The sequence below is a fragment of the Pholcus phalangioides genome, unplaced genomic scaffold (genome assembly GCF_987345545.1).
Source record: "Pholcus phalangioides strain wild (caught in Gottingen) unplaced genomic scaffold, Ppha-v1.0 ptg000009l_1, whole genome shotgun sequence".
Classification (NCBI taxonomy): Eukaryota; Metazoa; Arthropoda; class Arachnida; order Araneae; family Pholcidae; genus Pholcus; species Pholcus phalangioides.
In genome coordinates, this window is record NW_028301602.1 from 23,605,658 (window position 1) to 23,633,101 (window position 27,444).

The 27,444-nt window shown below is 37.6% G+C and overlaps 1 protein-coding gene across 1 annotated transcript in view; it reads right to left on the reverse strand.

Annotated features, from left to right (window-relative positions):
• LOC149082556 (glutamate receptor ionotropic, NMDA 2B-like) overlaps positions 1 to 27,444 on the reverse strand; it is a 226,025-nt gene that overhangs the window by 104,689 nt on the left and 93,892 nt on the right. Inside the window, exon 2 of the mRNA XM_089235799.1 lies at positions 20,159 to 22,156. Within this exon, the coding sequence (XP_089091925.1) occupies positions 20,159 to 20,647 (489 nt within the window). The 5' untranslated portion in view covers positions 20,648 to 22,156. The remainder of the gene's footprint in view (positions 1 to 20,158; positions 22,157 to 27,444) is intronic.

The following is a 27,444-nucleotide window of genomic DNA, read 5'->3' on the forward strand; positions in this document are numbered from 1 at the left end:
CTTACTCTCTGAAATACTTATGCTTATTCTTGATCTTTGTTTTCGTCCCCGGCTAAAACATTAACTAACTAAACCGAATAATTGTATTTATAGTTTAACTATATGCACTATATCAAATAAATTAGTTTTGGTGATATACGCTCTTAACATATACGTATACAGAGGTCACAATGTCATTATTATCAGTGTTCAGAATATTGTGTGGTCAGGACAATAGCTATATGGCGTGCAAGTGGCATGGTAAGATGATTGAAGTTTATCGCAAGTATAATATACAAATACATAATAAGACCAACAGGCAAAATGCCAAAATTTAGTGGGTGGAAAAGGCGCCCTTTCAAAATATAGATGTCAAATATATTTAAAATACTGAAACCCAAAATAATAACAATTATTACGAAAAAAAAAGTCTTGTTATATTACATACTCTTATTATTTTAACACTGCCCATAAAAAGTTATGGCTGTCTTATCTAGGTATGAATAGCTGATCGATTTATCCAAATATGAATATCGTTTTTCTTTTTAAAAGTGTCAATTGTAGTAGAATTTACACCTATTCTATTTATTCACAACCCTGTTTTAAAGAGTGTCGATTTTTTCTTCAAAATTGTGTTATAAATGCAGTCATCGAGGGTTAACTCCTGACCGCACACCAACTCCGGTCATATCACCATACAACAATTTATTACCAATTGAGTTGAATCGGAAATGAGGGTGTCATCTTTCGGTAATCGACTCAGGTTCTCTAGGGAAAGAGCTTACTATCTATGTCATTTCCCGAGATTGAACCCGCATACTTAACAGCCGTCTTCATGGTGCTGTTTCATTTCAGTATTTCTTTATCTGGGGCCTTTTGTAAGTCATTGTTCATAGTAACGTGTAAACAATGCACGTTCTTTCCCAATTGTCTCAATTTTTCAATTCAAATATCTCAGCGAATGTTACACTCATAATTGTTATTGGCCTCAGGAAAGACAGGGTTACAACTTTACGATTGGAAGTTAGCAGACAGGGTGCCCGTATAAAAATTTAGAGAGATTTTCTATTTTATGATACACTATATTTTCCCTGTCGAAACTGGAACAGAGTGATTAGACATTTTGAGAAATTTTGAAATTAGAACCATACCTCTCATACGATACGAACGGTTAATGAGAAAAAAGGCCGAATTGAGACTTGCAGAGCACCCTGTATTCAAGTTTCTGGCCCGCGAGCGGCAGAAATACCGGACCGCCGACTGATACTCCTGCTTTGAACGAAAGTCTGGAAGGTAAATGTTTTACGGTAAGTGCAAGGTTTTATTCAGATGGAGCATAAATAGGAAAACTTGTGACTATGTAAGATTTCTTGAAGTATACATGTTTGCATATACAGTATGTAGATTACGGTCTACGATGATGTTTATGAATTATTCATGTCCTTACCCGCACTTTGTATTAATTATTTTTCACTCTTCGAAAACTCATTTAAGAGCAATGACGGCTGATTAGCAACGTCTAAAACTTTTCCCTCACCCTGTTTAAAATATGAACCCGCAAAATGGAAGCAATAATTCACTGTCCGGAAGGGGGCTTCCCTATGTAACCGAATGCCTCGGGCATAAACGACAGAACTCTGGCACTTAGATGATAAAAGTTCTTTATCACTCCACTTTCTAAGTACGCTAACACATTTCACTTCGTTATAATATCGAATATCGGTTATAACGGTACGTGTCGCCGGTAATTTCGCTCTCTCCAGCCATCTTTCAACGAGTTCCGATGGTGAAGTTTGTGGAATATAATTGACGGTCGTGATGGTAAAATGGACTCCTCACGGTGAATTAAAGTGCTCGAGATTGGGTGATTGCACCGACAACCGCACTGATTTATGATCGTGGAATAACGGTATTAAGAGATCGAATTGCATAATTTACATACATTCGTCTTATCTCGAACGTGTCTTATCTTACAGTGAAATAGAAGGCCAGGGAAAAAACGTTTTTGTTTAGGTTTTTATCCCAGAATAGAGATAGTTGATTACAGCAAAAGGGGAGAGAAGGGTATTTTGACTATCATAATTACAAAAATAATAGTCAATGATAGCAGAGTCGATAACTTATCACACGATATGAATTGGCGGAAATTTTTAACGAGGTAAACTAATGTTCTCGCAGTTATAAGGTGGATAAATTTCTATATAAGGAATAATGAGTGAGGATAATTGAATATTTAAGGATTTTATTCAAATTATATAGAACAAGATACAGATTAATCAGAGAGTAACTGCGTGTACAGATTGTAAAGTCATATCCTTGTACACCCTTTTTATTTTGAATAGTTGCAGTTTTGTTGATAGAAATATACTTTTAATTGGGAAAAATATCCAAACAACGTGCCCATTTTAGATTTCTTTTTTCTACTAAAGGCCGTATATATCTACTGAGATCCAAAATTTGATTGTTTGCACTTCCCGCCGTGTCCAAAAAATTCCAATTGTTGCGCTGTTTCTTCTGAGTCCAGCAAAGAATAAAAACCACTTTCTGAGTGCAATGCCAGCGCCACGATATTTCAGTCCGAAAATCACTGAAAATAATGTAAAGAACATCATTTACGAAGGGAATCGACATCTATCGCCAGAATGATAGCTGTGATAGCACACGTCAAGAAAAACAATTTTTTCAACGTAACCTGTTTATTCCGGGAAAAAAAATACTTTCTTCAGAAGTCGTAAATATCAACGAGATGTCTTGTCCAAACACAAGTGAAAGAAATTCATTTCAGCTCTCCCTGTTTGTTCTAACCCCTTTTCTCATCATCGTCAAGCTTCATTGTAACCCTTTGAACGGAAGTTGTTTCCCCCCCCCCCCCCGTTCTTTCTATACTCCTGCTTATAGTGATTTTCATTGATTCATTAATTTCTATAATTAAACTCATATTGGATAGATATTCATATTCGAAATGTAAACTCAGAAATACACACTCAGCAGCGTGACACAAAAATACATTGTATATGTTTTTGTTTCCACAACAAAAAACAAAAATACATTCAATGCAGAAACGTAAGCAGGAAAGAACACTAATAATAAAAATCCCAATGCTGTATTTCCCCACCCTCACATAATATAATGTATCTTTCCACTAAATATTTATGAGAGAGAGAGAGAGAGAGAGAGAGAGAGAGTAAACAAGAAGGGCGGGGGGGGGGTGAGTATAAGAAGAAGAGGGTGAAAGTGAAATTTATATACTACACACTCAACTTTTCCACCTTTCTATTTCGAATATGTGAACAAGAAAACCAGATTTATCTCCAATACTTCAAATATGGAATCTTATGGAAATTTGTTGCCAATACCCTGTACGTAAAAGAGTTAAAATGCATATCAGCATGCACGTACCGTCAAACCGAAGATACCCAGGCCACATCGTCATATAGCAGTGTCGGCTTACTGTCCTCGCGGACTGGGTACCTCTGGATATTTATATATTTATAAAAACATACATTATAAAATATAGTGCAATCATAACAAGTATAAAATCATAATCCAAGTATAACATTAAGTTCCAAGATCATGATTTATGTATGCAATCATTAATCAAACATATAATCCTATATCGCATATTGAAATCATAAATCTAATAAATCATGCATCTGATATGAAATCATAATCTATTTCACCCGCAAAAGTAAAATTGGATGTAAATTGAAGTTCAATCAAAATTATACTGTTCTGGTTCCATCGATGTTCTTTATAGAGATGACTCTCTTCATTTCTCTTGTGAACGGCGAGGTGGGTTAGTCTGCACGTGTTTCTACTGGTTGAAATGGCATCTGTGGGATCACTTTGTCTTCATTGTCTTTTTTCCATCTAATTATTTTTCTTGACTTTATTCATTGTACTTTTGTTTTTAGTAGCGGGAATAGCACTGTGCTTTAGATGTGTGGTTAATTTACACGTTGTTGTCATGATCAAAATATTCCTCTTTAAGATATTCAACTAGCTCTAATACCCGGCGTTGCCCGGGCTTTCTTCAATGAGGCTTTTTTGGATCACGTGATATCTCTCTCTTTCTTTGAGAAACATACAAACCGTGTCTAAGTTAACCAATATGGCGACTTCCTACGCGACTCATGAAAGAAACAAATCTAATTTTAAAGAAACGTAAAAATAATTTTTTTTTTCTTTTTTTAAAGGGTGCTAGGTATTTAGATTCCCCCCTTTGAACTTCAAGTTATCCATCTCTGCCTGTTTGTGCTTCAAAAAAATGCTTAATTAAAGTTGTGGAATTTTTTCGATGTACTTTTTACGGGCCCATAATTAATTTCAAAAAAACCTAAACTATATCCATTTATACAGTTGAATATTAAAAGGCAATACGGAGACATCGATTTTCATGCTTGAGGAGATATAAATAAAAAGTTGATATCAATGTTATTCACGGATATCCAACTCGATAGTAGGCGCGGCTAATTACTTCATATTTAATTTTCTGGGCTTCGTATGTCTCAAAATTTCAAAAATCGAGTATTTAATACAATTTTTAAAATTACTGATGTGACAGAAAACCCCACAAAATTTCCGCATTTCGACATTAAAATCGCGCAATTTTAACACTGATTTCTATATGATTATCACCCTTTTCCTGACCCTCAAAGCGATGCTGATGATTATGACGTCATTAAAAAAAACCTCATTACTGGGAGTATTGAAAATGTGGCAAACCATTATAAAGCCATAACAATTATACATATACTGACAGCGTAGAAGAAATGACAAACCATTGTAAAGGCATATACATGTCTGAAATGCATTGCTAGGGAAAGTGATTGTTGAGGCCCAAAAATCATTGTTGCCCATTCGGGGCATTTACCCTGCTCTGACGAAATTTTAAAGTAGCCTATCGTTCAAGTCGGGTCCCATTTGGTACATATGCAAAATGTGGCGACGATCGATCTGAAAATGTAGATTTGTGTAGACGCAAACTCATACACGCACACGCAGAAAATCAATTTTATATTTATAGATTAGAAGTAAAACATATTCCTACATTCTTTCCCACGCTAAGGTATCTCGCAATATGCACTCATTTTATTTATATCAGATATAACTTTATGGGATCCATCAACAACATTGGCTCTAATATATTCCGCGCCAGACGCAGACATTTTCAGCTTATGAATCACTGCGCCAAAATCGAAATGTTTCCAGCTCAAATTCAAATTACTTATGGTAGGTGCATAAAGCGCTTTATCCAACTAGTGGTTCGTCCGAACAAAGAAATCTGAACCGAATAAATAACGCTCTCGATTTCCTTGCGAAAAATAGAACCTTGGGACCATGTAAGACCATGTTCAGAGTGCTGAGGCACATTTTACTTTTTCCAAAAATTCAATTAGCTCTAAAGAGTGTTAATTGTGTTAATTGCATTTTTGATTGAGTTGCTGTATTTTTGAAATACATGACATCCATATTTTTATGGGCATCTTTTTATCAGCCACCTCGTTGGGCATTTTGTCTGTTGTGGCGTTGTATTTGTATTTGTATAAAGGCGTTTCGCTTTTAAGGGCGAGGTAATAAATAAGAAGGCTAAGAGCTAATGACGTGAATCTGGATAAAATGAGACCCCATGGTCGTGAGTAGCTAAATATTTTTATTATTAATATACACTGATTGTATGTAAGTGCACACATATATACAGTGTTGACACATAATATATAAATATAGATCCGTGATTCTCAACGTGGGCGTTAACGCCCCCTGGGTACGATGGAATGTTCCAGGGGGGTGGTAGAAGCAGCACTTCGTAGAACTAGAAGGGCTGTGCACTGTTTGCCATAAACGTCATTCAGACTACCTAGCAAGTTTGCGACATTTTGAAACACAGCATCCTATTTCGTTTCTTCTTATTTTGGAGTAGAATCTTCCTGATTGGCTCACAAATACCGCATAATGATTGGATGTGGGGCATAGAAATCGTCAATTCTGAGCCCGAGATCATTTCTTTTTCTCACAACGGTGACAAGCAGGGAATTCTTTTTCCCTGAATATTCTGAGGGAAAATGGACTACTTACTGACGTCACCAGCAGACTGCGGAGGAATTCTATCTCTAGGAGGTGCTGGTAGAAGCTACGGGAATAGCATAGCATTCTATGATTTAGATTGCATTGGGGCCAATGGGGCAAAAATATTGGGAAACTACGATATAGATGAAGAATTAATTATCATTCTTTAAGGTATAATCCCCTGTGATTGATTAAAATAATTTTAAGAAAGCGACATGAGAGCAATGTTTTTTTTAATTTGTATTTCAATATGTTCGCGGACCGGCCTCGCGACATTGTTAAATAGTGATTGGAGGCGTCCGATTTTATCACAACGGCAGTGATCTGTTTCTCGTTTTGTGAAGCGATAAAAGGTAATTTAGAAATAATCCGTAATTGGTCTTAAAAAATCCAAGTTTTCTGTTCCAAGTCTACATACACGTCACAAAAAAAGTTATTTGCAACGCTCTCTGCTTTTTTTTTTCCCCTTTCATACCAAGCACAACTCGGATCTATCGCCATGGGTAATTTACTACCTAGTGAGTTGTGCCGGAAGTGTAAGTGTGTGTACCTAACAGTCTGAGTGCGCATCCAATGTTGTGTATGATTTTCCAGTGCTGCCATCTATATTTCAGAAATGAAGTGAGTAAAGTATTTGCAACGATAGGTTCTATTGCAAAAACTATTTACTTTGTTGTGTGCTGTCATCCCCTTTCATTTTGGCGTTCTCGGACACCCAGTATGGCCCAATCTTTATTAGGTTTCTGTAATATTTAGAGTGCAGAAATTCAAACTCAGTCACACAGGTGTCACAATCTGTACAATATATTGGTCCGGAATCTATCCAGTTGAAATCTGGTGTCACGTTAATGGATATCATACCGTTTTCTCCTCCATGTCTATGAGAAGACGTATTATTTTTCTATTTCAAAGTTCTGGGATTGGAGTTTTACGAAACATTAAGATTCTTCTAGATTTATTTTCTTTTCCCTGTTCAATCCATTTTGTACCACAAATCTTACAAGCCTGTATTATTTTTTCACAAGACTATTACGAAACAAAAATGGAATTCAATTTTTCTCCCCAGAAACAAAAACGTTCATAACTTGATTCAAGTTATTTTCTTGTTTATGTATTTTTTCGTGGAAATAAAATCACAAAAAGAGTAAAACGCCTTTTTATTTCAGAGGATAAATAAACGGGGGTATATATATGTGTAGTCAGGTGAATGGTCTCAATGTATATACCTCCCTCCCCAACTTCTTCAAAGAACATTACTTTCCACCCCGTATTTATCTTTTGTTACGTATTTCCACTTTACCAGAATCTTTTCTCATTTTGTTTTCCAGAAAATGTCCGGCGCAAAACTCTGTGTTTTTATTTTCTTTATCAGTATTATTTTCCTGATGAAGTCCTTTCCAGTTTTATTACGTTTTGATTCTTATTTTCTGCTTTTATATACGTATAACTTCAGTTTTGATCTACAACAAATTATCATTTGTTCCAAATAATTGAAATTTAGGACGATAACAATTGGTTGGTGCTGTTTTTTGGTTGGACAAAAAATTCAAACGGATACTTGAATACTTCATGTTCGGTCACCACACTGGCCGTTCAGACTTTTAACGAGATATAAAGGCATATCAACATTCAAAGTTACCGTTTGATCAAATTCTGAGATTCATAGTTTTTTATGAAAGTGTTTCTTTTGTTACATACAGTATTATTCCGCGTATAATCCACAAATGTGAACTCCACTATTTTGAGAAAAAATCCATCATAAAATCCGCATCAAATTTCATTGTCAAATAATGAAATCTTAGAAAATTAAAGGTGTTGATGGTGATATTTGTTTTAAAAAACTGACAGTTTTTCTATTTACATTCAGGTGAATTTCATTCATTTGAATTTGTTTGCTATTTACATTCCTATAAATTTGAAAAAAAAATTGTGTGTGGATTCATTTTCATTTTTTGACTGTTTTTTTTAGTTAGTTTTATCGTTTCCTATAAAAAATTCTAATCTTGAAAGTTCCGTCAAGGCCTGTGATAGATATATTAAGTAGAGATGGTTTTGGACGCAACTGAAGATGTCGACAGCAGATGATTCATTAACATCAAGTATTTAGTCAACAAGGATTGAATTTTTCCCTGGAATAAAATTCTTAGCTTGAAATCATCATTCTATTACACTGCATACTATTTGTGCGAGGGTTATTGAGAACTCATGGAAAAAAAATTCAAGCAGTGATAGAGCACATCACAAAAAGAGATTTTTGCCATACAATACGTAGTCGCGCGGTAAGCCGTCAACCGCTAGACGGCGCTGTTATTAGAAGATTAAAGCGATTGTTTTGCCGCTTACCTTAATTTATATCATGGGTTACTGAAGAAATAGCAGATATATATACATACTAGGGGGGCTCTGCCCCCCTGCCGCCTTTGGCGGCCAACCCCCCCCCCCCACTTCTCTCACGGACATATCTTGTTTATTTCGTCCCACTTCATCAGCGTACTATGGAAAAGGGGAAAGGGACGTGTGAAAGCACCAGCCTACTGAAGAAGCGAATTTTAATGAAAATAATAATAAAGCAACAAAAAACAAATGAGATTCATCAAGTATCCCCAGAAAACTTCCCCATGGGTGTCCCCAGATTCAATTCGCTGAATTTCAGTGGGGCCCCACACTGGATATATCTTGGGCTACCGATGTGTCGCAAATTTTACAATGTTAAACCACAAAAATCAATGAGATACATTCAGGGGCACCGAATTACAACCTGCCAACATTTCCATGAAGCCCTGATCTGCAAGCTTGTCGGACACCCCCCTGTGAGAATTTTTCATTTTTATCAGTTTTACAACGAATAAAATCCAGGGCCCCACATCCAGTAGCGGGGACACAATACGCAGATTTTTAGTGGGGCCCCAGACTGGCTATATCTCGGGTTTCGGCTGTGGCAAATTCTACAACAGAAAAGAATGAGATTCATCCAGGGCCCCCAAAATCAAACCTGTAAACATGGGGCCCCCCGACTTGGAAGCTTGTCGGTCATCCCCCGGTGCGAGTGTCATGAAAAATTTTCATTTGCATTCGTTTTACCAACGAATAAAATCCAGGGCCCCAAAATGAAACCTGTAAACATGGGACCCCCGACTTCGAAGCTTGTCGGTCATCCCCCGGTGCGAGTGCCATGAAAAATTTTCATTTGCATTCGTTTTACGAACGAATAAAATCCAGGGCCCCCAAACAATTACCCGGGACACCAATTCGCATACTTTTGGTGGGGCCCCAGACTGGCTTTATCTCGGGCTTCCGCTGTTGAAAATTCTACAACAGAAAAGAATGAGATTCATCCAGGGCCCCCAAAATGAAACCTGTAAACATGGGCCCCGACTTGGAAGCTTGTCGGTCATCCCCCGGAGCGAGTGCCATGAAAAATTTTCATTTGTATTCGTTTTACCAACGAATAAAATCCAGGGCCCCCAACCAATTACCCGGGACACCAATTCGCATACTTTTGGTGGGGCCCCAGACAGGCTTTATCTCGGGCTTCGGCTGTTGCAAATTCTACAACAGAAAAGAATGAGATTCATCCAGGGCCCCCAAAATGAAACCTGTAAACATAGGGCCCCGACTTGGAAGCTTGTCGGTCATCCCCCGGAGCGAGTGCCATGAAAAATTTTCATTTGTATTCGTTTTACGAACGAATAAAATCCAGGGCCCCCAAACAATTACCTGGGACACCAATTCGCATACTTTTGGTGGGGTTCCAGACTGGCTTTATCTCGGGCTTCCGCTGTTGAAAATTCTACAACAGAAAAGAATGAGATTCATCCAGGGCCCCCAAAATGAAACCTGTAAACATAGGGCCCCCGACTTGGAAGCTTGTCGGTCATTCCCCGGAGCGAGTGCCATGAAAAATTTTCATTTGTATTCGTTTTACCAACGAATAAAATCCAGGGCCCCCAAAATGAAACCTGTAAACATGGGGCCCCCGACTTGGAAGCTTGTCGGTCATCCCCCGGAGCGAGTGCCATGAAAAATTTCCATTTGTATTCGTTTTACCAACGAATAAAATCCAGGGCCCCCAACCAATTACCCGGGACACCAATTCGCATACTTTTGGTGGGGCCCCAGACAGGCTTTATCTCGGGCTTCGGCTGTTGCAAATTCTACAACAGAAAAGAATGAGATTCATCCAGGGCCCCCAAAATGAAACCTGTAAACATAGGGCCCCGACTTGGAAGCTTGTCGGTCATCCCCCGGAGCGAGTGCCATGAAAAATTTTCATTTGTATTCGTTTTACGAACGAATAAAATCCAGGGCCCCCAAACAATTACCTGGGACACCAATTCGCATACTTTTGGTGGGGTTCCAGACTGGCTTTATCTCGGGCTTCCGCTGTTGAAAATTCTACAACAGAAAAGAATGAGATTCATCCAGGGCCCCCAAAATGAAACCTGTAAACATAGGGCCCCCGACTTGGAAGCTTGTCGGTCATTCCCCGGAGCGAGTGCCATGAAAAATTTTCATTTGTATTCGTTTTACCAACGAATAAAATCCAGGGCCCCCAAAATGAAACCTGTAAACATGGGGCCCCCGACTTGGAAGCTTGTCGGTCATCCCCCGGAGCGAGTGCCATGAAAAATTTCCATTTGTATTCGTTTTACCAACGAATAAAATCCAGGGCCCCCAACCAATTACCCGGGACACCAATTCGCATACTTTTGGTGGGGCCCCAGACTGGCTTTATCTCGGGCTTCCGCTGTTGCGAATTCTACAACAGAAAAGAATGAGATTCGTCCAGGGCCCCAAAATGAAACCTGTAAACATGGGGCCCCCGACTTGGAAGCTTGTCGGTCATCCCCCGGTGCGAGTGCTATGAAAAATTTTCATTTGTATTCGTTTTACCAACAAATAAAATCCAGGGCACCCAAAATGAAACCTGTAAACATGGGCCCCGACTTGGAAGCTTGTCGGCCATCCCACGGAGTGAGTACCATGAAAAATTTTCATTTGTATTCGTTTTACCAACGAATAAAATCCAGGACCCCCCAACCAATTACCCGGGACACCAATCCGCATACTTTTGGTGGGGCCCCAGACTGGATATATCTTTTGCTTCCGCTATCGAAATTTTTCAACGTTAAAGCAGCAAGAAAACAATGAGATCCATCAAGGGCCCCTGGAAATGAAAACTTTTTACTTATACGTGAAATCTTCCCCGGGTACCCCGACCCTGTGTTGGGAGCACTGCTGTTGTGTGTGCATATTATACATATATATACCTCTCGGCATGGACCTCCCCCCCCCCCACAAAGGAAGGGCTGACAGGGGCCACAACGATTCTTATCACTTTTTGATTTTTCACACTATAAATTAATCACAGAGGGGCCCCTGAAAAGCTGGTTTGGGGGCTCGAAATCTAAATTCCAGCCTAAGGGCTCTGCTGTAGGATGTAGGAGCCTCTTGGTACATGCACATAACATGGTCCCGATGGGTCAAATGGGTCCCGATATGTGAATATCGACCCAATATCGATATATGATATATGATATCATATCGATATATGAATATATGAATATGAATGTACGATATATGAATGTGAATATCGATATATGAATCGAACCCACTTCCGTAACAGATTTCCGTCACTCAAAAATTTCACCCACTTCCGTCACTCGGTTGCTTAGCAACAGGCCCTTTTCGAGTTTGTTTGTGATTTTATATTATAGAATAGATATATATATATATATATATATATATATATATATATATATATATATATATATATATATATATATATATATATATATATATATATATATATATATATATATATATATATATATATGTATATCACGAACCAAGTCCACGTGGACATGTATTTCATATGCTTTTGAAGCTCAAAGTCTCAAACGGAAGTGTTTTCCGAAAAGACGCGTGTCAGATTGAGCACATTTGAGCAATTTTGACCGTTGAGGTGTCTCTGTCTCCCTTGTCATGCAGTATACAGGGTTTGCTAGGAGTGTGAGTGTAAGAATCCCGTTCCGCACAAACAATGGTTCTGATGACCACTCACAGTTACTACCTAGTTTTTATACTTATCCGGATACAGCTAAATTTTTTGGATATCTTAACGAGACCTTGGAGAAGAGGTTTATGGAACAGAAAAAAATAGTTCAATTTTCAACTATCAAGGGCAAAAGTAGAGGTTTTTTTTATTGAATTTTCCTTTTTCCTCCATGGACCATATAGCGTATATGACAAGTTTCCATGGAATACGTCCTCCATTCTAGGACGGGCGCTGTATAGGTCGGGATGGTGTCAGTATACTGGTGCTACATTGTTCTGAGCAGTGTAGCGTCCGTTCTGGTGTAGGCGTTTTTCATTAAAACCCTATATATACGCTTTGTGGACCAAGATATCCTGAAAATTTATATGCATTCAGTTTTTGAAAATAAAAAACTAACCAGAGTGCGGGAACTTTGATTATAATCGCCCTGTATATATGCCTGGTCCTAATGTATTTATGTTATCATAGTTGTGTTTGTTTCGTATTCGTGCGGTTGCTCCCATCTATCTTTCATATGTATAAGTTTAGATGGTAAATCAATAATAGTCACTGTCTATTGTTCTTAAAATTAAATTTAATATTATTTTACGAGACTTTCATTGGAGACGCACATCATAATTTAAACAAATAGAATTCTTCTGAAACAGTCTACAGATCGACGAATCTAGAATCGGAGCTATTTTATTGGTAATTAATTATTTCCTTTAATTATTCTTAATTTTTCATCAATTCTGAAATTATTTTCTTTTATTTCATCTGAATTTTCATCAATTAAAATCGAGCAGAACTATTCCCCCCCCCCCCATAGTATTTTCCGAATCAACTGGAATGGTTATTTGTTAGGGAGATATATATCAACAAATATATGAGAGAAAGCGAGATAGAGAGAGAGAGAGATGGGCATCCATTCGTCCGTACGAGCAACAGAAACTGTAGATGGGAGGACTTGGTACAGAGCCAGCGCTTACATAGTAGATATCGATTCAAGTTATTCCAGAAGTTGCTGATGCGCTGTTCTCATTTGCACCGGACGGATATCAGCTTGCGTGTTCCGGTTAAACGAGCTGGAACACTTTATCTTTGGCATAGGTCAAATGAATAAAGAATAACAATTCTTATATTCAAACTGACGTATTGGAACATCTGAGGTAGTTCCATATATAATTTCATTTGGTCATTCCGTACTTAACCCATTAATAATTCTAGTTCTTGTTAATCAATGCAGTAGAGCAGAGGTTCTCAACCTTTTCTGACTCGCCGAGCCCTTTTCAGTGTATAATTTCTATGGAGGAGCCCTGTTTAACTCGAGGGGGCCCTTTTTAGTATATTATTTATATGGCGGTACCATTTAGGTCCCTTTTTTTGTTTGTTTATCAAATTTATTGATTTATTTTATTATTCTCGAGCACCGGTTGAGAACCGTTGGTATACGCCGCTTGTTCGATGTTATCATTTGGGTATTGTTATCACTTACTGAAAGAACGGAACTGACCAATATTGTCGCACAGGAAAAAATTGTTTATAGTTATCAAGATTTTTTTGATTCATGTTTTTTTTCCCTCGTGGAAAGTTTTTACTTTTTGCGCATTTTTGGAAACCAGCCATATATTTCCCTCCCCCCCCCCCCCTAAATTATCGTTTCAACCTTCAGGTCTATGTAGGAGGTCAGAAGGTGCACATTCCTCTTCCCTGTTTACAAACATTTCGGTACTAGTTTCACAATGTCAGACCTTATTCGGGCATTAGTGGTTGCTATAATCCATGTCCGCATGAACCTACAGTAGGTTTTCTCAAATCCAAACTCCTTCAGATTATGGATCAACTTTCGTTTTTATATTTATAGCAGTAGTATACCTCTTTGAGCACTTTGATTCATATTTTCCTTTTCAAAAAAAAAATAATGAAGCAATGTATGGAAGGCTTAGAAGCCTATCCTTTATATCCAATAAACATTAAAAATGGGATGACAGGATCTTTTCATCTCATATTCAGCATAAGTGGTGCCGTGTGTTACACTATTGTGTATAAAGATAGCGAATTGAGTGTTTTGGTAACTGAAAGTTTTAACAATGAAGAGGCATTTGCAATACGCAAGTCATTTTCAGAAAATTGACTCACACTGATTGGCTTCTGAAGGAAAAGCCCTTTCCTACAGTTCCTGGTGAGTTTTTTCCAGTTGATCAGATTCAGAGAGTTCCCCAGCAAAAAGACTTTTTCAGGGGTTCTATGGAACGTACCGCACATTAAAAAAATTATCATTATTCGTACAGCAGATTGGACAGGGTCATTCAAATTCCTCATAATGGCTGAATAATATATTGGCTTTAAGGATTTTATCTTAAAGCGAAAATATTACGTTTTAGAACAACATAAAAAAAAGAAAACGGTAGAAAATTTGCAACCGGTTATGTGGAAAAGAAAAACCGCGTTGTCCCGTTTTCATACGTCCCGTTCAGTCAAAAAGGATGCATGGTCATTCTTTTCACTTTTGAATTTCCTCCGGAAACAGTTATCAATCAGTAATTGTTATCAAAAACCCCGAGTCCCGATGTGATAACACTAGGTGGCGTGTACTGTATTAATAAAACATTCACTGATAGTTTGAATCTGACAAAAAAAAATGACCCTCCCTCTCCCTGTCGATTCGATTTCATGCCGAGTTTCAGAAATGGAACATGTCAAAGTGTGAGTTCACCATTACTACTGCTGATATAACACGCGCGTGTATAGATCATACAATTCCGTTTCCATAATAAAATAAACTCCCCGGCTATGTTAGCAAGAATGAAGTTAAGTAATTCGAACGGGTTATGTTTTCGTAAGACGTCGATTTAATGCCGCCTAATTGGCTGTTACGTTGATCGTAAATGAAGTTGAGACGACTATCCGATTACGGTGTCTGACAAGGGAAGCTTATGTACGATGGGCGTTCAAGAAATTAAAGGATTAAGTTCCAACCTTTCCTCAGAAATTAACATCGATCCATCTTCGACGATGTAGAGGTATTGTCATAACACGGTACTATAATTTATCGGAGTATGAAACGTTGAAATTATAGTATTTGCTCGGGATTTAATGTTCTCTTGTATATAGATGTTAAGGAAAAGCGTGAACATGTAAATCATGATTAGACAAAAGATCATACAGTACTCATTTTGGAGTCAGCCATTGGCCTATTAATGACACCGAGATTCTAAATGAGGAACTTATTTTCAAAAGGGAACATTTCCACTTTTGGCTACCTTGAAGTGAAAAAAAAAAAATGTTTTTCTTTGGAATAAAAGACTGCTTTACTAAGGTAAAAAATAGCCCGACATAGATAGTATAAGAGAGTTGGTATAAGAATATTTGAAAATTATGTTTCTTAACCAAAAACATTCCCATAAGTTACCCTCATTTGAATTTTGAGAATGTTCCATTTTGAAAGAAAATTAGTGGAAATGTTACCCTTTAATCATAATTGGCGCTTGTTCAGTTTGAAAAATTAGAAATTCCTACGCCACTCGTTGATTCCAGAAGGTTTCATCTAGCCAAGTAAGATACCTTTACCCTGGCTCGTGAATAGCATAGAAAAACACGATCATTCCATAATGGAACCTTCCATAACGGACACTCCCGTTAGCGGGGATCTCCGCCAACGGACACTTTTTTTGTTTAATTACGTCTGTTATTGTCCGTTATCGGGAGATTCTATTGTACTCTGAATGTGCTTATAAAAAATTCACCGTTTCGACAAAAAAATCCAATAACACCAATAATGCAACTTCTTTGTTATGTTCCCTTTAGGATGGAAAATACCAAAGTGAATGAACGAAATGGATAATGTACCCTTTTGGTATAGAAATGATCCACATTACATTGCGATTTCAACCAAAAATATTCTCGTTTGAATAAACCCTTTTGCATAATCCGACAACAAAGCCTCATCCCAAAAAGATTCAGAAATCGTTAAAAGTGCGTTCCGAACAAAAATGGAAATGTTCGCTTTTGAAAATATATAAGCTCCTCAAATAACAATAATTGTTATGATAACGTTACTTAAACAATGTGCCTTTCATAAAAGTAGTTTTTTAAAAAGTGTCATATATATTCGCAAAATGCTCAATAAGTATAATACAGGGTGTCCTACAAATTTGTAAATAATTTAAAAATTTATATAAATTAAGGAATTCGTAGATTTGAATGCGGTTTGCGAGAAAGTTATCGCGAAACGGGGATTATATTTGGTATAGAAAAAATTAGTTTACATTTTCGTCGTTAAAGGGCGCTCAACAAAAAAATCAGTGTAGTCCTCAGAAAATTGTAATACCACCTTAATATCCAAGAGTAAATCTTAATCGTCCGTTGAGTGTTTTCAAAATGTACAAGCGTAGTTCAAAATAACGCTTCCTCCATTATTGTTATTATTATTTTAATAGGACAGTGGTCGGCAAACTCATTAGTCGACAGGGCCAAATATCAACAGTACAACGATTGAAAAAAATTTCTTTCGAGAGCCAAATTTTTTTAAACTTAAACTATATAGGTAGGTACATTGTTATTAACTTAATTAGGGTACTCCTAGGCTGTGCCTTTGGTAGAAACGTCCTCGATCTGATTGAGGTGCGTTCGCTGAGGTCGACCGCTTCAGACTCTCCCATCCACACTCGTCTTGTATATGGCTGATGTTGGATGCAGATGGAGAGAGGTGGCCACGGGAGAGTCATCATGAGAGGTGGGGGCCCAGGAGCGTCGTCTTCTATGATCTGGCCGGGTAGAGGTTGACATTCCTTTAGTATGGAAAACATTGCATGCCCCCCCCCATGTTCCGAGAGGAGACTTTTTTTCGTGTTTATTTGCCCCCCCCCCACCCCCAGTACCTTAAGAAAAAAGCCTCGTTTTCGACAACTTTTTCCCGAACTTCCTAGTTTCGACCCACCTGATTGGTCGCGGAAGTGTTACATGACAGCAGCGTCAGGCTTTCGGCAAAGGCCCGCGAAAAAGATGATTTGCTAGGGAGGGGAAAGGAGCGAGAACAAAATGGCCAAAATGCGCGTCTAAACGCACGAAGCCCCCCCCCCCCCCCCCGGGCACGTCCCGGGGGTCTCAAGGAAAGAGTGGCCTCAGAGAAATTAGAACCGGCTGAAATTTTCGAAAATTTGTCTGGTAGGGCCTCAAAAAAATCACTTGGCCCGGGGCCCCATCATGCTCTTAAGACGGCCCTGGTCTAAACATGATTTTTCAAAAATCTGGAGTTTTTGTGCACCCGCACGTGGCATTTTGTGGAAGAGCCACACTCTAGGGGCCAAAGAGCCGCATGTGGCTCGCGAGCCGCGGTTTGCCAACCACTGCCCTAAGAGGAACAAGTGAAGACCAGCGCTTACATTCAGAATGTTATTTTGTGTTATTGCATTTGAGTAGAAGGAATACGTTTTTTCAACATCAATCAACTTTTGCATAGAGAATGCATAGTAACCCTCTATTGCACAGATCAGAACTTCTGCCCAAGATAGTGTCTCGTTACATTCAACGGATGGTAATAAAGCAACGTCTGAAGAACATCTATATTACCCATTCGTCAGCGTAACCATAAGACCTAACAAGAAAAAGCGCATAATCACATATAAGACGAAGTCTAAGAATCGTCAGACCGTAAGAAACGTTCTGTGCGTGATAGTACTGCATGCATCATTATTGGATTATAGTGATTCCAACAGTAACACTCTATTTGGGAACCCGCAGCATCAGAAATTCTCTCGTGGAAGTCATTCGATACGTCGCTGCTGCGTCTGATGACAGCGTTTCTCCCCCATCCCCAAGTGACCATTAGGCAAGAAACTTTTATTTGCTCGATATCTTCGGAGATATTTGATTAATAGAGATGACCTGTCAGTTCTGATCAGAAACCAAGAGTTAATCAGAAACCAAGGAATTCTGCGAGTGAGTTATCCGCGCCTGAGCAGCTATAATTAACGACGGAAGCTCCCCACCAATTTTTGTTTTATAGGCCATTATGTACTACTCGTGTCGAATAATTGGTATCGCCACATCGGTTCACCCCCTACTATTAGGAAACATATAAATATACAGGGTGAATGTCCAAAAGGCTTGTAATGGTAGAACCACCTATGCTCGGTTGAGAAAGTGCTGCGCCGCCTATAGGGGATCGTTGCAAGTTTTCTGCCAAGGTCGCGCATGCACACTTTCAACAACTGCTTTGAAACACTTTTTGCAAAAGTTGCACTGTCCGAAGACAGCAGTCAGGCCTTCAACACGATACTTACACAACTTGAGGTGTTTACCTTTTTTATTTTAAAACATGGAAGGCAGATGGCAGCACCAGTATAAAATGAAGCAAGCATAATTCCAACAACATAAATACGTTAAGGCCATGCATACATCAATTAGCATTTTGCAACCTCAAGGTACAAACGCGAAGCCATTGCACCCTTTTACAATTTTTCTCAAAAAGTTTCCCCACAGAACGCAATCAGTCCTACATCATTTAAAATTCTGGCATAAGACGTGACACAGAGAAGAATAGATTGCACATTTGTTTGGATTCGAATTCAGGGGACAGATGGCAGCATTTCTATAAAACCTGATAGACATCCCTAAGAAACGAACTTGACAATGGTACACAACACATTTACGGCACATTCTGGCATACACATGTATTCCTTAGAAGTTTCACAGAGGAAGGTTTACGAGATGCAAGCGTGGTTTTTGTAGTAATAAAGAGCGCAAAAAAACCATCCGAAGATGGCCTTTCTGGGCGGTCAGCGGTCACGCCTAATGTGTGTAGTAGTAGTAGTAAAGCGCATGAGTGGCGCAATGATAAGATGCTCGTCTTCCGCTATGAAGATTACCGTCGAGGTACACGGGTTCGAATCCGGGCATAGAACAACCGAAACAAGTTCTTTACCTTCCGAGCCTGGGGCGACCACCAATTCATTCCCCACCCAATTCCACTGGTTGGAAATTGCCGTATGGCTATGTATAAATTGGTGGGTTGTAAAGTAGCAGTAGGTAGCTTAAGATCACCAAAATAACAATCTTACCTGCTAAAATTCAGTGCAAAGTTAGGCTAGCTTAATTTAATCAGTGGCACGTGTTTGGCAAAACATGAAAAATTCAAGAATTTTCATCTTTACTTCAGAAAATGGTAGTCAGATGGCAGCATGAACACGCGAAACAAGAGCTAATCGACAACATAAATACGTTAGGGGGGCCAAGTATACACCTAGAACACACATTCCGGCATATGCTGATTCTTTAGAAATTCCGTAGCAGAATGTGTACGAGGGGCATGTTCGGTTAAGTAGTAGTAGTGACACGTGTTAAATGCCGTGTACCAAAAGCGTAGCGGTAGGGGGACTTGGGCTCTTGTCCCCACCCCCGAAATGTGAGAAAATGACCGAAAAAAAAGGGACAAAGATCGCCAAATCTATTGTTCTCTATCACTTTGGTGCCCTTCCCCGAACAAAACTTCTGGCTACGCCCCTGCCTTGTACGGGCTGATTGAAATGTGAAGCATCCCACGTGATACGAAACACCGTATCTCTGCAGCATGCTTATTAAATTCTGAATTCTATTATACACATGGGAGATAAAATACAGTTTGGACATCTATAGAGCCAATGATGGTCAGAGCCGTCTTGAGAGCATCATCATCGACCCCCGGGGCCAAGTATTTTTTCTGAGGTCTTACCAAGCAAAGTTACATGCTTATTCTCGAAAATTATTTCAACCAGATCTAATTTTTTGAGCCCCCCCCCCTCCCTCCCTTCGCTAGAGGCCCTTGGGCCGTAACCGAAAAAGCCCATGCGAAGACGGCACTGCTATGTTAAGGTGTTCACTTTAAGCCTGAAAACAAACTTGAAGGCAACTGGAATTCATAATCTATCACAATAAGCCGAGAGTTTTGGGTAAATTTATTCTGAACATCCTGTACTTCCGCACAGTGTCAAGACAACCCATAACGGAGGTATCTCCATTAAGAAATCTCAGTACTTTTTGGACAAGAAAATAATGTTACGTACTATGCCATTTTTTATCCGAAAATAACAATCTTACCTGCTCGAGTCCGACGTTGTCAACGTTCCAAGCTATGACCGGTATGCCAAGGTAGTTCGTAAGTTGCAGCAGGTACTGCGCAGAAGCAGCGTTCATGCCATAGATCTCAGCGTTCGTGAGGTATATGATAGTCACGACGTCGTTGGCGAGCATCTCGTGGCACAAGTTCTCGAGGATTTCGAGAGGACTCGCCGTCAGGTTCATGACTATGAACGGTATGCATATGTTATAGTGCTGGGTGAAACTGAACTCCTTGGATCCCTTCCGGTGCAGGTATTCGGTCACGGCCTGCATCCTCTTCTTGTACGCTCTAAGAGTCGTTATCAGAGAAGTGTTCGGTAGGATGACGCCGATGCTAACGTTCTGTCTCGGGCACTGGTCCGGCCGGTGCTCCGGTTTTCTCAGGGAGGAGCATACTTCAACGAGGGCGAACATGAAGAGGAATAGGCAAAAATATTTCGAAATAGTCAGGCGTCGATATCCCGCCATTATCTCCACAAAATAAAAACCACACTTCCGAACACAACAAAAACGAGACCGAGAACTTTTTAGAGATCAAATAAACGTCTTATGTCATCCTGAGATTGACATCTGAGCACCAAACTTGAGGAAGAGAGAGATTCATTGTGGAGCATCAGATATTATGATGTGTCATTAATAAGGTCTGATTAACAAACACGTTCGAGATATGAACATAATACTGGATGGTATAGCTTCGTTGTCTGTTCTCATATAATTGCTAAGATTAAAACCACTTTGATATTTTCGAAAAAAGCTCTTCTGGCATCCATGCTAACGAAAAACTTAACAAATACCTGCAGCTTTTTTCACGTTCTAGTAATGTGAATACGTGTGACACAATGTTAGCGAACAAGACGTAATAATTAACTATATAGATGCAATGCACTTTTCAATGTTGAGCACAGAATTCCTAGGCACTACTCTTTCTGGTGAGTTTACGGCAATTGAAGGAGATCCAGTTTACATAGAGAGGAGTCAGTGATTACTGATTATTCCATGATAATCATCAGTGACGACTACACTCAGGTAATCCGCGGTTTTTGTTTTAGTTCAAGTCAATATGATTTGATGAACACAATGTGGAATTGTTTAGGCTCAGTATATCGTTCAACACCTAGTACTGGATAGAATTAAAAGCTTTGAATTCATGTCCTCCATATTTAATGTATTTCCTCTGTATTTCTTTTGATGCTAACTATATTGATTTTCATAATGAATCAATATTGTTAGCTCCATGAGCCCTAACACGAACACTTCACGCACGCGGATAATGTTAAACGTGATGATTTTTATAGGCATTCCGATTTAGTGAACACGCATGCATAATGGATCGGAAAAGTGCTAGAGATTGAAAGCGTTTATTTATATATATCTATAATATATCTCTATTAATATCTCATAGTGTTGAGCTATTACAGCTCAACATTCCAGATGAAAGACAAAGTGAGATTATAGAAGCATGTTCTGCTTTGATTCTATACTTTTACTGAAGCGTCTACTCTCGCTACCTATAATACGATTACTAGACGTAAAAAAAAAAATGTATTGACTATTTCCAATATCTATTCTACTTGGTTTCGGTAGAGGTCGCTTCCGTCACATGTTGTTTAATAGATGTACGTTATTTTTCATGTTGAGCTGCATCAGATAGATAGTGTTCGCAATTTTTTGTCTTTCACACTTATGTTCGTATCATTTTGCTTTATCAACATCTTTGGTGTATCAGGCGATTTTCAGAAAGAACATCGGGAAATATTCGCAGCTCCTTCCTCCGAACGCAATCATTGCTTTCTTGAATCTTCTCCTCCTCAGAGTTCAAAACTTGTTACTTTATCACTACATTTTTACTTGTCAATTACTAATCACTCGTTTCTTGATTAGTTGGATTTTAGTTGAATCAATTGCATGTCGAGTTTCCTCACGATATTATTCCAAGTGCTCTTGTGATTTTCTGAAGTCATATAATATTCAAATCACCTACAAAAATAAACAAAATATAATTTTTAAACGAAATATTTTTATGATAGTAATTCATCAATGAATTAAATTTTCATCATACAGTCGACGCTGCATACTAGAATCACGTATAGCTAATTCGGGTATTGTTATCACTTTTGCAAAGAATGAACCTGGTTGTAAATGCGTGTAATAGCTCATCTTCTGGTGTGAATTTCCCCACGATAGACATGTTCGAAAGGAAATATAAGATGGATTGAAGCAATCAGGAGAAAGCTACCCATATTTGAAGAATGACAACCATATTTCTATGGGCAGATTATTTAGTGATTTAGTTTTTTTTCTGGATTTCTATCATTGTAGCTGTATTTATGCTATGGCAATTCTTGTATATGATATTCTTTTTGAATATACAGTCGAATCCCGTTTTAAGGAATACCGTTATAGTGAAAATCTCGTTTTAACGAACACTTTTCTATTCCCTCAATTAAGTTTACATAGGAACAATTCTAGGTAACCTGGAATTCCTTTATAACGAAATTTCGTTGTAACGAAGTGATTCCTCCGGTCTCTTGGCGTTCGTTATAACGGGATTCGACTGTATTATTACTTTTCTATGTACATATACTTTATTTTTTTCTCTTGTATAATTGCAAAGGAAACTTTGCGGTTTTTTAAATCTCAAGTTTGTCTCAATATACGCTGTTCTTTGCCTCATTTTCCGTTATTTTGAATCTGAACATCTCGGCAGTTATTGCACTTAGAAACATAAATGTCTTTTTGTTGGGCTCAAGAGAGAAAGGACAACAACTTTCTAATTATAACTTGAAGCATGGGAGGACAGTATAAAAAATTATTTTTCAATGTTCTGTGCACCAGCTTCACGGCCTTATGCATAACGAAATTGCTTTACGCAATATTTCAAGAAGTTCGCGACGCAATAGACAACATGGGTACCGTCTGTAAGCTGTTCCAAAATACAAATCCAAAGATATCAATTTCATTATGTAACTACCTACCATGAAAAAGTCGACCCAAAAAGCGTATTTTCTTCAAAATTTAGGACATGTGTCTATGACAGACAGCCTACATCAATTTTTTTTAATTCTGTCACTTAAAAAATTGAATTATTATTATTTTTTTAAGGAACAGAATATTTCAGTAGATATATGGCTACCCAGTAAAGTGACTGGTATATGAAATGGACACTTTATTGGGGTACTTTTCCCAATTTAAAAAATTCTTTCTGTAACTAACGGCTCAAAAGGTGAGAGGGGAAATGAATAAGGGCTTTACTACACACCCTGTATACAAGCATTTAGCTTAATTCTTGAATAATTTGATATGGTGAAACTTTAGGTATTCCTAGAGGTCAGAAAGATAAACTACTAGGAATTTTGAATATAAGGTTATTTACTTAAGGTTAGTCAAAACAATTATTTCAAGATCATGTAAGATTAGTTAAAAATCCAACTGTATGGCTCACGATTGGACAAATTTAATATTTGAGAAATATGACTTCATTTCTAAGAGTGTCGTGAACGTACAGTTTCAGAATATAAACGGTTTTATTACTTATCAGGTAAGTTTGACTCATTTTCAGCGCAATCGATGCAAGATTCTTCAAAATAAGCAAAATATTCGGTTCTATTGTGAAGAATTGGCCATTATTTATCAATAATATAAATATTTTTTCTATTACATTAATCTGAATTCGAATTCTCTACGGCGAAAAATAAAACTTGTTTATCGCACGGAAACTCTTCAATACGGAAAATATTAGGATGCATTAATCGGTATCATATAATAATAATAACAATAATATAACATATCGACGGATATTAAACGGAAACGCTCGAAAGGGAAAAACAATTCTTTTCTTAACTAATAACGTCTTCCAACACCATTCGTGAAGTCGGTGAAACGTCTTTTTCTTTTGAAGGGGATGATGGGCGCTTTCTATATCGATATTGTCGAATATAATTTTTACTTTCGGACATGTTCTGGAAGGTTTCCTATAAACTGGCGTTTCCTTAGATTGCTAAATCGATGCCAATGGAAGAATGTTAGTGGCAGTTAGCACAATTGAAAGATGAAATTTACCATGTTGACGCAGCGATAAAAGTTTAATGGAATAGCCTCACAAAAGATTTAGAATCGTCCGTTCACAGTTATACGAGATACTATTCACAAAATTTTCTATAGGTGTTGAGTTTGTTCTCTATAATGGGCAAATAGGAAATTATTATTCCTCAAATATAGTTCAATAGTTAGGCTGCGATAACAGTCAGAGAAAGGCTTCCTTCATAACCACAGTGTAGAAAATTTTCTTCTTTTTTTTCAGTTGTATTTTGTGAAAGATAGATGACATTCAATTTTATACGTTTTATATGTTGCAAATGCAGTGAAACTTATCTCGAACTGACACTGTATGAAGCAGAAACCTGTCTTCAACGGAATCAAAAAATAGTCCCCTCATTTATTAATGCTTTTATGGTCACCTTTATAAAACCGAAACCAATCTAAAATGAAATATTATTTTAGTCTCTTGACAGTTTAGTCTCGTTTCGTACAGGTTTCACTGTTTAATTAGGTAAATCGAAAAATACACAGAATCTGGGTTCGAACCGATAATCACCGACAAAATAGTGATTTGGGGGGGGGGGGCATTCTACCACCACACAATCAACGTGAAGTCGTCTAATATAGTACAAGCAAACCTGTTAGACATTACAAAATAAATAGTAAAAATATATACTTCATTTTAGGAACTTTAAAAATTCAGATCCAGTACAAGCGCATCATCTGCGGATGATGGGAAAGTTTTGTGTGTGAGGGTTAAATCACATTTCACTGCTTGTTGTGCCCATTAAAAAGAAAAATATCTGGTTGTTACTGCTCAGTAAACATTATTCGCTACATGCGGCCTGTAATTTGCCATAGCCTGAATTCGCAATGCATTTTCTCCAGCACTGTTTCGTGATATCCTGTGATGAAGGAACCTTGTAACTGGAATCTAATCAGTGAAGACGTTGAAAATTAATTCACTGCTGTTGATAAAAAAAACGCGAATGGTCTTAGATACTGACAGTACAACGAATGTCTTCGTTATAAAAATGCAGTACTATCTGGCTATAATAATAATGAATCGTCCTCTCGATCTGGCCAGGATTACTACGAAACAATTAATCAAAATTGTCTTAAGGGATAAGTTCCCTTATCCCTTAGACAATCTTGATTCACAAACCTTCTTTGACCTTTCAGACCCTGGTGCCACAAATATGTGGATCACTTTTCCCCATTGTCGAATTTTTTTCTTTTGACCTCAGGGAATGACTTAAAGGATTGCGTAAGTTTTGTGTTATAAATAATGGTGAATTGGGGGGGCTATCATCAAAGAGGGCAGCACTTGAAGTTAAACTTTCGGGGAGTTTTAAAGATGACTTTGAGGGGAAAAAGGCCTCCTGAAAGCAATAAAATTCTGGAAAAACTTGTATTGTGAATATGAATATGCCTTGCATCATCTTGGCTGAAAAAAAAAAAAAATTTGCACGAAGTGAATAATTTTTCGTCACAAAAAAGGGAAAAAATTATAACTTGAAAAAAAAAGAAGTGGAAAAAATATGAAGATTTTTGCTAACATTTATGTTTATAATGCATTTTTTGAGTATGAAAACTGCAAAAACGTTTTGAAAATTCCGAAAGACGAGTGTTTGATTCTGCAACGATTATGATAATATCGATTGGTGCATTACTGCTCAAAGGGTGATAGAGACAAAGTGCTTTAGCCTAGCTGCTTTAGTAATTTACACTGACATCATCTAGACAGAAACTACCTTAATCGTGTTAAGTAGACGACAATAAATATGTACAGGCTGTCCCAAATTGTTTGCACAGCAGATATATATGCAACCGTTGACTTAGAAAAAAGTTTTCAAATGACGTGCATTAACTTAAAATCTATAAATTTGTTTGAGGGGTGGTGTACATAAAAAATTAAGAAATTTACTTTTTATACAGCCACCCTGAGTAAAAACTTCCAGCTATTCAAGTGTAGATCTCATTCTGGAAAGTTATCTGCAAAAAACTTCATGCTTTTAAATGCAATATTTATCGAGATATTATTAAAAACACTAAGATTATGTCAGTTATCACTGTATTGTCAAATTTTCATTAGCTTAAAAGTTGCTGTTTTTAGGGACTGTATACAAATAGAATGAGAGTCATTTTTTTTTTTATTCTCAATATATATAAGTAGCAATTCCTTTTTTTAACAGTTATTTTGACTATGATAGAATGTTTACAACTTTGAATTTGGGTTACGGTTTGCAATTTGTGAACTATACACTCAATTATTGGCAATAAATGCTGAATTTTTGGAAGTCAAAATCTTCGTTAATATTGCATTTGAAAATATAATTTTTTTTTTTTTTAAATGACTTCTGAGAGCCGCATTTTCATTTTGCTAATTGGTCGTTTTAGGAGTTCTGGGTTTTTCTCTCTCAAGCAATTCTGAATTTCCATCAATTCCGTGATATTTTCTTTCATTGATTCTGAATTTTCATCATTTCTTGGATTTTTCTGTCATTAATTACTAATTTCATCAATTCTGCAATTTCTGCTCCCATTAATTTTGAATTTTCACCACATTTCTGGGATTTTCCTCTCATTAGTTTTGGATTTCCAGCGATTCTGGGATTTTTTCTTTCAATTAATTCTGAATTACCATAAGTTTCAAGATTTTTTTTTTATTGATTCTGAATCTTCATGAATTCAAGGGAATTTTTCCTCTTATTGATTCTGAATTGTCATTTAAGAAAAAGACTGGGATTTTCTTCTCTAATTAATTCTAAAGTTTCATCAATTCTGGGATTTTCCTCTAATTAATTCTGAATTTCCATTGGTGAGTAGATATTTTTCAGCATTCCTGTATATTCTGTGATAATGCATGAATCTAGGGATGCCGATCCACCCCCCCCCCCCACACACAATATAAAATCGGGTCAAAGGAGCCCCACAATTACTTTCGCAACGAGCCCCCCCCCCCCTTCTGATAAGGGTGGCCCTGGACTTTAGAAAAATACCTCCAATTACAAAATGTTTTCAAATGGCGTGCGTTTACTCAAAATGTCTGAAATTTTCCAAGGGGTTGTATATAATAAAAAATTAAATACGTGTGATTAATACAGTCGGACCCTGATATAATAAATGATAACACATTTTACGATCACACCCGATGTAATGATACAATACATGTATGAATTTTTGTGTATAGTTTATCGTATCGTACGATTTAACATGTTTACCAA